Here is a 14,436-nt window from a genome sequence, read left to right on the forward strand (position 1 = left end):
TCGTTGGAGCACTAAGATTGAGTAAATAAAACACTAATCAATCACAATACAGTAACTATTACTAAACAATCACAAAACAGTAACTATTGGTCACTCTTATGTATTATTATTCTATGTATTAATTATAGAATTGTGTCAGTTATTAATGAAAGACTTTTAAACTGCACTCTTCCTCCCCATCTTTCCTCATCTCTTCGTCTTTGTCTTCAGTTATTAATGATGAACCTTTAAACTGCACTTTCCCTCCCCTCCCTCCCCTCCCTCTCTCCCTCCCTCTCTTCCTCCCCTCCCACCCTCCCTCTCTCCCTCCCCTCCCTCCCCTCCCCTCCCCTCCCTCTCTCCCTCCCCTCCCTCTCTTCCTCCCTCCCCTCCCTCCCTCTCTTCCCTCCCTCTCTCCCTCCCTCTCTTCCTCCCCTCCCTCCCCTCCCTCTCTTCCTCCCCCTCCCTCCCTCTCTCCCTCCCTCCCTCCCTCCCTCCCTCCTCCCTCCCTCCCTCCCTCCCTCCCTCCCTCCCTCCCTCCCTCCCTCCCTCCCTCCCTCCCTCCCTCCCTCCCTCCCTCCTCCCTCCTCCCTCCCTTCCCTTCCCTTCCCTCCCCTCCCTCTTCCTCTTCCCCTCCCTCTCCCTCCCTCTCTTCCTCCCCTCCCTCCCTCTCTCCCTCCCCTCCCTCCCTCTCCCTCCCCATCTCTCTATTTTTCAGCTCCAGATGACAAAACCTGCACACACTCCCAAGGGTTGCAGGTCTGCCGACTTCCATTCCGTCCTTCATTTTAATCAGAGAACTATCCAATAAACCAAACTGTTGCTTTAACTGTGAATGTACTTTATTGCAAACAATCCTAAAATAAAATGTAGCATACATAAAATAAACAATGTATTTACATTGGGTCTAATGTGTGTGAGATGGGGGCATGTTTTTCATCTCAGAAAAAAGCACAAAGAATTTCCTAAAACTGTACACATTAAGCAATAGTCTTTTACAATATTATCAATCACACTTTGATTTGATAGATTTTTAGAGTAATAATGTAGATATTGATAATGGATATGAAGGAGTAGATATCTCCAATCCTAAAATAAAATGGACTAAACATAAAATAAACAAGTAATTGCAACTTATTTACATTGTGGATAATGAGTGTGTGCCAGAAATCATCGTGGGTAGAACATGGCACTTGCAATGCCAGTGTTGTGGGTTCGATTCCCATGGGGGACCAGTACAAGAAAATGTATGAACTCACTGCTGTAAGTCGCTCTGGATAAGAGCGTCTGCCAAATGACTGTAAATGTAAAAGTGAAAGGAAAATACAATCTGTGATCAGTGTGATTGGTACAAACAGGGAAAGACTAAATTATGGATTGAATATTTTCTCTGACTGCAGTACAATTGCCTTTTGACCAGTGACACCAGTCCCAGAGCTACAGGTCCAGGTATAACAGTGACACCAGTCCCAGAGCTACAGGTTCAGGTATAACAGTGACACCAGTCCCAGTCCCAGAGCTACAGGTCCAGGTATAACAGTGACACCAGTCCCAGTCCCAGAGCTACAGGTCCAGGTATAACAGTGACACCAGTCCCAGAGCTACAGGTCCAGGTATAACAGTGACACAAGTCCCAGAGCTACAGGTCCAGGCACCATGGTGATACTAGTCCCAGAGCTACAGGTCCAGGTATAACAGTAACACCAGTCCCAGAGCTCAGGTCCAGGTATAACAGTGACACCAGTCCCAGAGCTACAGGTTCAGGTACCATGGTGAACCAGTACCAGTCCCAGAGCTACAGGTCCAGGCACCATGGTGATACTAGTCCCAGAGCTACAGGTCCAGGTATAACAGTGACACCAGTCCCAGAGCTACAGGTCCAGGTATAACAGTGACACAAGTCCCAGAGCTACAGGTCCAGGTACCATGGTGATACCAGTCCCAGAGCTACAGGTCCAGGTATAACAGTGACACTAGTCCCAGAGCTACAGGTCCAGGTATAACAGTGACACCAGTCCCAGAGCTACAGGTCCAGGTACCATGGTGATACCAGTCCCAGAGCTACAGGTCCAGGTATAACAGTGACACCAGTCCCAGAGCTACAGGTCCAGGTATAACAGTGACACCAGTCCCAGAGCTACAGGTCCAGGTATAACAGTGACACTAGTCCCAGAGCTACAGGTCCAGGTATAACAGTGACACCAGTCCCAGAGCTACAGGTCCAGGTACCATGGTGATACCAGTCCCAGAGCTACAGGTCCAGGTATAACAGTGACACCAGTCCCAGAGCTACAGGTCCAGGTATAACAGTGACACCAGTCCCAGAGCTACAGGTCCAGGTATAACAGTGACACTAGTCCCAGAGCTACAGGTCCAGGCATAACAGTGACACCAGTCCCAGAGCTACAGGTCCAGGTATAAAAGTGACACCAGTCCCAGAGCTACAGGTCTAGGTATAACAGTGACACCAGTCCCAGAGCTACAGGTCCAGGTATAACAGTGACACCAGTCCCAGAGCTACAGGTCCAGGTATAACAGTGACACCAGTCCCAGAGCTACAGGTACAAGTATTACAGTGACACCAGTCCCAGAGCTACAGGTCCAGGTATAACAGTGACACCAGTCCCAGTCCCAGGTTCCAGGCACCATGGTGATACTAGTCCCAGTCCCAGATACCAGGCACCATGGCCAGATGGTAATGACACATTATCTCAGTTTCCTCAGGTCCTTCACCATGTGTTCTTCTCACCAGCAGATGTTATAAACCTGGACTTTTCACTGCAGAGACACAGATATAAACATAGTTAAAGGGTTACTAGGGGGTTACTAAGGGGTTACTAAGGGGTTACTAAGGGGTTAATAAGGGGTTTAATAAGGGGTTTAATAAGGTGTTAATAGGGGGTTACTAAGGGGTTACTAGGGGGTTACTAAGGGGTTACTAAGGGGTTACTAAGGGGTTACTAGGGGGTTACTAAGAGGTAATAAAAATGTTTTATTGCCACAAACACCACATTGGTGCAGGGTGATGTGTTGTTTTACAAGGTCAACCATATTAGTATTTGTATTTGTATTTTTGTATTTATTATGGATCCCCATTAGTTCCTACTCTTCCTGGGGTCGAGCAAAATTAACGCAGTTCTACTTTTTTTTTAAACATTACAATACATTCATAACAGATTTCACAACATATTAAGTGTGTGCTCAGGTCCCTGCTCTACTATCACATATAGTAGAGCAGGTACACGTACACAACACCCATGTGTACGTGTGTATATAGTGCGTATGTTATTGTGTGTTTGTATGGATGAGTCTGTGCCTACGTTTGTGTTGCTTCACAGTCCCCGCTGTTCCATATGGTGTATTTTTATCTGTTTATTTAAATCAAATTTTACTGCTTGTATCAGTTACTTGATGTGGAATAGAGTTCCATGTAGTCATGGTTCTATGTAGTACTGTGCGCCTCCCATAGTCTGTTCTGGAGTTGGGGTGCCCCTGGAGCAAGTTAGAGTACCTTGCTCAATGGCACCTCAACAAATTTTTCACCTTGTCGACTTTCGGTTACTGGCCCAATGCTATGACCACTAGGCTACCTGCCGCCTACTAGGGGGCTACTAGGAGGTTACAAGGGGGCTACTAGAAGGTTACTAGGGGGCTACTAGGAGGTTACTAGGGGGCTACTAGGAGGTTACTAGGGGTTACTAGGAGGCTACTAGGAGGTTACTAGGAGGTAACTAGGGGTTACTAGGGGTTACTAGGAGGCTACTAGGAGGTTACTAGGGGCTACTAGGAGGTTACTAGGGGGCTACTAGGAGGTTACTAGGAGGTTACTAGGGGGCTACTAGGAGGTTACTAAGGGGTTACTAAGATGTTACTAGGAGGTTACTAGGGGGCTACTAGGAGGTTACTAGGGGTTACTAGGAGGCTACTAGGAGGTTACTAGGGGGCTACTAGGAGGAGACTAGGGGGCTACTAGGAGGTTACTAGGGGGCTACTAGGAGGTTACTAGGAGGTGACTAGGAGGTTACTAGGAGGTTACTAGGGGTTACTAAGATGTTACTAGGAGGTTACTAGGGGGCTACTAGGAGGTTACTAGGGGTTACTAGGAGGCTACTAGGAGGCTACTAGGAGTTTACTAGTGGTTACTAGGGGTTACTAAGATGTTACCAGGATGTTACTAGGGGGCTACTTGGAGGTTACTAGGAGGCTACTAGGAGGTTACTAGGAGGCTACTAGGAGGCTACTAGGAGGCTACTAGGAGATAACTAGGGGTTACTAGGGGTTACTAAGATGTTACTAGGGGGCTACTAGGAGGTTACTAGGAGGTTACTAGGAGGCTACTAGGAGGCTACTAGGGGTTACTAAGAGGTTAATAGGAGCTAACTAGGAGGTTACTAGGGGGCTACTAGGAGGTTACTAGGAGGCTACTAGGAGGCTACTAGGGGTTACTAAGAGGTTACTAGGAGATTACTAAGAGGCTAATAGGAGGTTACTAGGAGGCTACTAGGAGGTTACTAGGAGGTTACTAGGGGGTTACTAGGGGTTACTAGGAGGCTACTAGGAGGTTACTAGGAGGTTACTAGGAGGCCAGATGACAAAACCTGCACACACTCCCAAGGGTTGCAGGTCTGCCGACTTCCATTCCGTCCTTCATTTTAATCAGAGAACTATCCAATAAACCAAACTGTTGCTTTAACTGTGAATGTACTTTATTGCAAACAATCCTAAAATAAAATGTAGCATACATAAAATAAACAATGTATTTACATTGGGTCTAATGTGTGTGAGATGGGGGCATGTTTTTCATCTCAGAAAAAAGCACAAAGAATTTCCTAAAACTGTACACATTAAGCAATAGTCTTTTACAATATTATCAATCACACTTTGATTTGATAGATTTTTAGAGTAATAATGTAGATATTGATAATGGATATGAAGGAGTAGATATCTCCAATCCTAAAATAAAATGGACTAAACATAAAATAAACAAGTAATTGCAACTTATTTACATTGTGGATAATGAGTGTGTGCCAGAAATCATCGTGGGTAGAACATGGCACTTGCAATGCCAGTGTTGTGGGTTCGATTCCCATGGGGGACCAGTACAAGAAAATGTATGAACTCACTGCTGTAAGTCGCTCTGGATAAGAGCGTCTGCCAAATGACTGTAAATGTAAAAGTGAAAGGAAAATACAATCTGTGATCAGTGTGATTGGTACAAACAGGGAAAGACTAAATTATGGATTGAATATTTTCTCTGACTGCAGTACAATTGCCTTTTGACCAGTGACACCAGTCCCAGAGCTACAGGTCCAGGTATAACAGTGACACCAGTCCCAGAGCTACAGGTTCAGGTATAACAGTGACACCAGTCCCAGTCCCAGAGCTACAGGTCCAGGTATAACAGTGACACCAGTCCCAGTCCCAGAGCTACAGGTCCAGGTATAACAGTGACACCAGTCCCAGAGCTACAGGTCCAGGTATAACAGTGACACAAGTCCCAGAGCTACAGGTCCAGGCACCATGGTGATACTAGTCCCAGAGCTACAGGTCCAGGTATAACAGTAACACCAGTCCCAGAGCTCAGGTCCAGGTATAACAGTGACACCAGTCCCAGAGCTACAGGTCCAGGTACCATGGTGATACCAGTCCCAGAGCTACAGTTCCAGGCACCATGGTGATACTAGTCCCAGAGCTACAGGTCCAGGTATAACAGTGACACCAGTCCCAGAGCTACAGGTCCAGGTATAACAGTGACACCAGTCCCAGAGCTACAGGTCCAGGTACCATGGTGATACCAGTCCCAGAGCTACAGGTCCAGGTATAACAGTGACACTAGTCCCAGAGCTACAGGTCCAGGTATAACAGTGACACCAGTCCCAGAGCTACAGGTCCAGGTACCATGGTGATACCAGTCCCAGAGCTACAGGTCCAGGTATAACAGTGACACCAGTCCCAGAGCTACAGGTCCAGGTATAACAGTGACACCAGTCCCAGAACTACAGGTCCAGGTATAACAGTGACACTAGTCCCAGAGCTACAGGTCCAGGTATAACAGTGACACCAGTCCCAGAGCTACAGGTCCAGGTACCATGGTGATACCAGTCCCAGAGCTACAGGTCCAGGTATAACAGTGACACCAGTCCCAGAGCTACAGGTCCAGGTATAACAGTGACACCAGTCCCAGAGCTACAGGTCCAGGTACCATGGTGATACCAGTCCCAGAGCTACAGGTCCAGGTATAACAGTGACACTAGTCCCAGAGCTACAGGTCCAGGTATAACAGTGACACCAGTCCCAGAGCTACAGGTCCAGGCATAACAGTGTCACCAGTCCCAGAGCTACAGGTCCAGGTATAAAAGTGACACCAGTCCCAGAGCTACAGGTCCAGGTATAACAGTGACACTAGTCCCAGAGCTACAGGTCCAGGTATAACAGTGACACTAGTCCCAGAGCTACAGGTCCAGGCATAACAGTGACACCAGTCCCAGAACTACAGGTCCAGGTATAACAGTGACGCTAGTCCCAGAGCTACAGGTCCAGGTATAACAGTGACACCAGTCCCAGAGCTACAGGTCCAGGTATAACAATGACACCAGTCCCAGAGCTACAGGTTCAGGTATAACAGTGACACCAGTACCAGAGCTACAGGTCCAGGTACCATGGTGATACTAGTCCTAGAGCTACAGGTCCAGGTATAACAGTGACACCAGTCCCAGAGCTACAGGTCCAGGTATAAAAGTGACACCAGTCCCAGAGCTACAGGTCCAGGCACCATGGTGATACTAGTCCCAGAGCTACAGGTCCAGGTATAACAGTGACACTAGTCCCAGAGCTACAGGTTCAGGTTTAACAGTGTCACCAGTCCCAGAGCTACAGGTCCAGGCACTATGGTGATAGCAGTCCCAGGGCTACAGGTCCAGGTATAACAGTGACACTAGTCCCAGAGCTACACGTCTAGGTATAACAGTGACACCAGTCCCAGAGCTACAGGTCCAGGTATAACAGTGACACCAGTCCCAGACCTACAGGTCCAGGCACTATGGTGATACCAGTCCCAGAGCTACAGGTCCAGGTATAACAGTGATACTAGCCCCAGAGCTACAGGTCCAGGTTTAACAGTGACACCAGTCCCAGAGCTACAGGTCCAGGTATAACAGTGACACCAGTCCCAGAGCTACAGGTACAAGTATTACAGTGACACCAGTCCCAGAGCTACAGGTCCAGGTATAACAGTGACACCAGTCCCAGTCCCAGGTACCAGGCACCATGGTGATACTAGTCCCAGTCCCAGATCCCAGGCACCATGGCCAGATGGTAATGACACATTACCTCAGTTTCCTCAGGTCCTTCACCATGTGTTCTTCTCACCAGCAGATGTTATAAACCTGGACTTTTCACTGCAGAGACACAGATATAAACATAGTTAAAGGGTTACTAGGGGGTTACTAAGGGGTTACTAAGGGGTTAATAAGGGGTTTAATAAGGGGTTTAATAAGGTGTTAATAGGGGGTTACTAAGGGGTTACTAGGGGGTTACTAAGGGGTTACTAAGGGGTTACTAGGGGGTTACTAAGAGGTAATAAAAATGTTTTATTGCCACAAACACCACATTGGTGCAGGGTGATGTGTTGTTTTACAAGGTCAACCATATTAGTATTTGTATTTGTATTTTTGTATTTATTATGGATCCCCATTAGTTCCTACTCTTCCTGGGGTCCAGCAAAATTAACGCAGTTCTACTTTTTTTTAAAACATTACAATACATTCATAACAGATTTCACAACATATTAAGTGTGTGCTCAGGTCCCTGCTCTACTATCACATATAGTAGAGCAGGTACACGTACACAACATCCATGTGTACGTGTGTATATAGTGCGTATGTTATTGTGTGTTTGTATGCATGAGTCTGTGCCTACGTTTGTGTTGCTTCACAGTCCCCGCTGTTCCATATGGTGTATTTTTATCTGTTTATTTAAATCAAATTTTACTGCTTGTATCAGTTACTTGATGTGGAATAGAGTTCCATGTAGTCATGGTTCTATGTAGTACTGTGCGCCTCCCATAGTCTGTTCTGGAGTTGGGGTGCCCCTGGAGCAAGTTAGAGTACCTTGCTCAATGGCACCTCAACAAATTTTTCACCTTGTCGACTTTCGGTTACTGGCCCAATGCTGTGACCACTAGGCTACCTGCCGCCTACTAGGGGGCTACTAGGAGGTTACTAGGGGGCTACTAGGAGGTTACTAGGGGGCTACTAGGAGGTTACTAGGGGGCTACTAGGAGGTTACTAGGGGTTACTAGGAGGCTACTAGGAGGTTACTAGGAGGTAACTAGGGGTTACTAGGGGTTACTAGGAGGCTACTAGGAGGTTACTAGGGGCTACTAGGAGGTTACTAGGGGGCTACTAGGAGGTTACTAGGAGGTTACTAGGGGGCTACTAGGAGGTTACTAGGGGGTTACTAAGATGTTACTAGGAGGTTACTAGGGGGCTACTAGGAGGTTACTAGGGGTTACTAGGAGGCTACTAGGAGTTTACTAGGGGGCTACTAGGAGGTTACTAGGGGGCTACTTGGAGGTTACTAGGGGGCTACTAGGAGGTTACTAGGAGGTGACTAGGAGGTTACTACGGGTTACTAGGGGTTACTAAGATGTTACTAGGAGGTTACTAGGGGGCTACTAGGAGGTTACTAGGGGTTACTAGGAGGCTACTAGGAGGCTACTAGGAGTTTACTAGTGGTTACTAGGGGTTACTAAGATGTTACCAGGATGTTACTAGGGGGCTACTTGGAGGTTACTAGGAGGCTACTAGGAGGCTACTAGGAGATAACTAGGGGTTACTAGGGGTTACTAAGATGTTACTAGGGGGCTACTAGGAGGTTACTAGGAGGTTACTAGGAGGCTACTAGGAGGCTACTAGGGGTTACTAAGAGGTTAATAGGAGCTAACTAGGAGGTTACTAGGGGGCTACTAGGAGTTTACTAGGAGGCTACTAGGAGGCTACTAGGGGTTACTAAGAGGTTACTAGGAGATTACTAAGAGGCTAATAGGAGGTTACTAGGAGGCTACTAGGAGGTTACTAGGAGGTTACTAGGGGGTTACTAGGGGTTACTAGGAGGCTACTAGGAGGTTACTAGGAGGTTACTAGGAGGCTACTAGGAGGCTACTAAGAGGTTACTATGAAGTTACTGAAAGCCTACTAAGCTGTTACTATGGGGTTACTAAGAGGTTACTAGGAGGCTACTAGGAGGCTACTAGGAGGCTACTAGGAGGTTACTAGGAGGCTAATAGGAGGTTACTAGGAGGCTACTAGGAGGTTACTAGGGGGTTACTAGGGGTTACTAGGAGGTTACTAGGAGGCTACTAGGAGGTTACTAGGGGTTACTAAGAGGTTACTATGAGGCTACTAGGAGGCTACTAGGATGCTACTAGGAGGCTACTAGGAGGTTACTAGGGGTTACTAGGAGGTTACTAAGAGGTTACTAGGAGGTTACTAGGGGGTTACTAGGAGGCTACTAGGAGGCTACTAGGAGGCTACTAGGAGGTTACTAGGGGGTTACTAAGAGACTACTAGGAGGCTACTAGGAGGTTACTAAGAGGTTACTAGGAGGTTACTAGGGGGTTACTAGGGGTTGCTAGGAGGTTACTAGGAGGCTACTAGGAGGTTACTATGAATTTACTGAAAGCCTACTAAGCTGTTACTATGGGGTTACTAAGAGGTTACTAGGAGGTTACTAGGAGGCTACTAGGAGGTTACTAGGAGGTTACTAGGAGGCTACTAGGGGTTACTAGGGGTTACTAAGAGGTTACAAGGAGGTTACAAGGAGGTTACTAGGAGGTTACTAAGAGGCTACTAGGAGGCTACTAGGAGGCTACTAGGAGGTTACTAGGAGGTTACTAGGGGGTTACTAGGAGGTTACTAGGAGGCTACTAGGAGGTTACTAGGGGTTACTAAGAGGTTACTAGGAGGTTACTAAGAGGCTACTAGGAGGCTACTAGGAGGTTACTAGGGGTTACTAGGGATAACTAAGAGGTTACTAAGAGGTTACTAAGAGGATAATAGGAGGTTACTAGGGGTTACTAAGAGGTTACTAGGAGGCTACTTGGAGGCTACTAGGATGCTACTAGGAGGCTATTAGGAGGCTACTAGGGGTTACTAGGAGGTTACTAGGAGGCTACTAGGAGGCTACTAGGAGGTTACTAGGAGGTTACTAAGAGACTACTAGGAGGTTATTAAAAGGCTACTAGGAGGTTACTAAGAGGCTACTAGGAGGTTACTAGGAGGTTACTAGGGGGTTACTAGGAGTTACTAGGAGGTTACTAAGAGGCTACTAGGAGGCTACTAGGAGGTTACTAGGGGGTTACTAGGAGTTACTAGGAGGTTACTAAGAGGCTACTAGGAGGCTACTAGGAGGTTACTAGGGGGTTACTAAGAGGCTACTAGGAGGCTACTAGGAGGCTACTAGGGGTTACTAATAGGTTACTAGGGGTTACTAAGAGGTTACTAGGAGGCTACTAGGAGGTTACTAGGGGGTTACTAGGGGTTACTAGGGGGTTACTAGCAGGCTACTAGGAGGTTACTAGGAGGCTAATAGGAGGTTACTAGGACGCTACTAGGGGGTTACTAGGGGGTTACTAGGGGTTACTAGGAGGCTACTTGGAGGCTACTAGGAGGTTACTAGAGGTTACTAAGAGGTTACTAAGAGGTTATTTTGAAGTTACTGAAAACCTACTAAGCTGTTACTATGGGGTGTCATGATGTTGCCCTCTTTGAGTACAGGGAGGACAGTTGAACCCCTCCCCCTTGCACCATCCCCCAACCTATCTCCCCCCACCCAGGCCCTGTGTGAAGGCGTGGTAAAATTCCAAAGGAGAATCTCCTGCCACATGGCCCATAGAGAGACACAGGAAATTCTTCCAACTCACAGAATTGGGGAACCGAACGACATTTATGTTCTGGAGAAGGTATAAAAAATTGGTGAAGAATCCAGCTACGAACTGGTCCGCTTGGTACAATTTTGTGATACTCAGAAGAGACAATATAGCCATATTACCATAAAACTGTTTATATAATAGCCTCAGCTATGGGACTTGCATCCAAATGGTGGTATAAAATGTATTAATAAGGATAAACCTATTTGTAATACATTGAGATGCTATGTACTGATGTTAATGTGATAGAATTGTATTTCTGTACCAAGCTTAGCTCAGTCATCGGCACGCACCCCCCAGGACATGGACAAGGCGTCATGTGACAAGCCTGTTCAATGTTCACGTATATAACCCCACCTAGAAGTTATTTCTTTAGACCAGCTTACCTCAGAAGAGAGAGCCAAAGTTTGACCACCCAATTCCTCTACTGAAAGTTAACCTCTTGGGGCTAGGTGGGACGCTAGCGTGCCACCTGTGGTGCACTCCATCAACAGCAGGTGCATTTCAAGAGCGGCAAATTTGAATCCAAATAAATGTCAAAATTCAAATTTTTCAAAAATACAACTATGTTACACCATTTGAAAGATAAACATCTCCTTAATCTAACCACGTTTTACGATTTCAAAAAGGTTTTACGGCGAAAGCATAAATTTAGAGTATGTTAGGACAGTACATTTACAAGAGTTGTGTGTAATGTTTTGTCAAGTCAAAGACAGGGTCACCAAAACCATAAAACCAGCTAAAATGATACACTAACCTTTTACAATCTCCATCAGATGACACTCCTAGGACATTATGTTAGACAATGCATGCATTTTTAGTTCTATCAAGTTCATATTTATATACAAAAACAGCGTTTTACTATGGCATTGATGTTGAGGAAATCGTTTCCCTCCAATAACCGGCAGTCAAGTCAGCGTCAGAAATTAAATAATTAAAATTAGAAAACATTGTTAAAATATTATATTGTCATTTAAAGAATTATAGATTTACATCTTTTGAACGCAATCAACTTGCCAGATTTAAAAATAACCTTACTGGGAAATCACACTTTGCAATAATCTGAGCACTGTGCCCAGAAAAATACGCGTGCGATACAGACTAGACGTCATGTTGGGGAGATCTAAAATCGAAAATACTATGTAAATAATCCATTACCTTTGATTCTCTTCATCAGATGTCACTTCCAGGTATCACAGGTCCATAACGAATGTAGTTTTGTTCAAAAAAGCTCATCATTTATGTCCAAAAATCTCCGTCTCGTTAGCACATGATGTAAGCCAGCCGGACTTCTCGTCATGAACGAGGGGAAAAAATATATTTCCGTTCGTTCAAACATGTCAAACGTTGTATAGCATAAATCATTAGGGCCTTTTTAACCAGAACATGAATAATATTCAAGGTGGACGAATGCATAGCCTTTTATAACGTATTGGAACGAGGGTACCCAACATGAAGTAGCGCGCCAGGTGTCTAATGGGACATCACCGTTCCATGGCTCTTGTTCGGTCAGATCTCCCTCCAGAAGACTCAAAACACTTTGTAAAGGCTGGTGACATCTAGTGGAAGCAATAGGAAGTGCCAAAATATTCCTAAACCCCTGTGTCTTTCAATGGGATAGCTTTAAAGTCAATACAACACATCAGGTATCCACTTCCTGTCAGAAAATGTCTCAGGGTTTTGCCTGCCAAATGAGTTCTGTTATACTCACAGACACCATTCAAACAGTTTTGGAAACTTTAGAGTGTTTTCTATCCATATATAATAAGTATATGCATATTCTAGTTACTGGGTAGGATTAGTAACCAGATTAAATCGGGTACATTTTTTTTATCCAGACGTGCAAATGCTGCCCCCTAGACCCAACAGGTTAACTTTTAGACTACCGATACCGACAGAATAAGAACAAGTCTTTGATATTAATTATTAGTCTGCAGCTAAGTAAATTATATCATTGAACGCAAAGACCAACGAAACATCCATTCTATAACGACATTAATGAATGCCGCTTTGAAAGATCCAATCTAACCGAGAGAGAGAGAGAACTCTCCAACAGAACGACTCTCCAACAAGGATCCCGACGACACACTGAGCGTAAATATATATTGATTGCAATTGTTCCCGAATGAGTGAGCGTTCATGTGCAAAGGCTTAGCATATCAATTGTTAATATTAATGAACTCTGTGTGCCTCCTCAGCTGCCCTTTATGACCCTTTGTTTAACAAGACACCCGCCATGCCTGTTTAGCCCACTAGGGCACATTACTCTACCAATTCTTTGTGACGATAATTACTGTTTGTATGCTTTCTGTGAATTACTTAGTTTAGTAAATAAATGATTTTAAGACAATTGATGTATGGATGACTTTAGTAAAGGCTGGATTCGTGCAGATACAACAATATACGACGTTTGGAATGAGACTGGACGCGAGGTAAAATACACCATTTAAACCAGAAGATAATCGGCCTATACTTTAATATAATATAATATATAATGTTATAATATAGGAAAGTTATATTAGGAAAATTATAACTTTGTAATCTGAATATTTTCCTTGGTGCCCCGATCTCCTAGTTAATTACAATTAAACGATTAATCAGTTTAACCTGTTAGGGCTAGGGGGCAGCATTGACACGGCTGGATAAAAAACATACCCGATTTAATCTAGTTACCACTCCTACCCAGTAACTAGAATATGCATATACTTATTACATATGGATAGAAAACACCCTACATTTTCTAAAACTGTTTGAATGGTGTCTGTGAGTATAACAGAACTCAAATGGCAGGTCAAAACCTGAGAGATTCCTTTACAGGAAGTGGCCTGTCTGACCATTTGTTGAACTTCTTTTCCATCTCTATCATTTACTAAGGATCTCTGCTCTAACGTGACACTTCCCACGTCGTCCATAGGCGCTCAGAGCCCGGGAAAAAACAGAATGTCGTCATTCCAGCCCCAGGCTGAAACACATTATCGCCTTTCTCAAGTGGCCGATCAAGGGACACTGGCTTATGCGCGTGACCCCGACCGCCCCGCCTTTGGGATTTTTTTCCTCTGTTTGCCGAAAAGGAGATTCCCTGTCGGAATATTATCGCTTTTCTACGAGAAAAATGTCGTAAAAATTGATTTTAAACAGCGGTTGACATGCTTCGAAGTACGGTAATGGAATACTTAGAATTTTATTGTCACGAATTGCGCCATGCGCGTGACACTTCTTTACTACTTCGGATAGTGTCTGGAACGCACGAACAAAACGCCGCTATTCGGATATAACGATGGATTATTTTGGACCAAACCAACGTTTGTTATTGAAGTAGCAGTCCTGGGTGTGTATTCTGACGAAGACAACAAAAGGTAATGAAACTTTTATAATAGTAAATATGATTATGGTGAGTGCTAAACTTGCCGGGTGTCTAAATAGCGAGCCCGTGATGCCTGGGCTATGTACTTAGAATATTGCAAAATGTGCTTTCACCAAAAGCTATTTTAAAATCGGACATATCGAGTGCATAGAGGAGGTCTGTATCT

General features: G+C 45.1%; 1 protein-coding gene across 3 annotated transcripts in view; it reads right to left on the minus strand.

Annotated features, from left to right (window-relative positions):
- Positions 1 to 1,806: 1,806 nt before the first annotated feature.
- Positions 1,807 to 14,436, minus strand: part of LOC106592074 (collectin-12) — a 133,729-nt gene continuing 121,099 nt past the window's right edge. For 2 of the 3 annotated variants that reach the window (XM_045694577.1, XM_045694579.1), the window contains 2 exons: positions 7,309 to 7,376; positions 4,668 to 5,141 (listed from right to left, as the gene is read on the minus strand). In XM_045694577.1, the coding sequence (XP_045550533.1) occupies positions 7,357 to 7,376 (20 nt within the window). In that variant the 3' untranslated portion in view covers positions 4,668 to 5,141; positions 7,309 to 7,356. Of the gene's footprint in view, positions 2,758 to 4,667; positions 5,142 to 7,308; positions 7,377 to 14,436 lie in introns of those variants that run through there. The other variant, XM_045694578.1, reaches the window with a different exon arrangement.

Source organism: Salmo salar, chromosome ssa14 (assembly GCF_905237065.1).
Source record: "Salmo salar chromosome ssa14, Ssal_v3.1, whole genome shotgun sequence".
Classification (NCBI taxonomy): domain Eukaryota; kingdom Metazoa; phylum Chordata; class Actinopteri; order Salmoniformes; family Salmonidae; genus Salmo; species Salmo salar.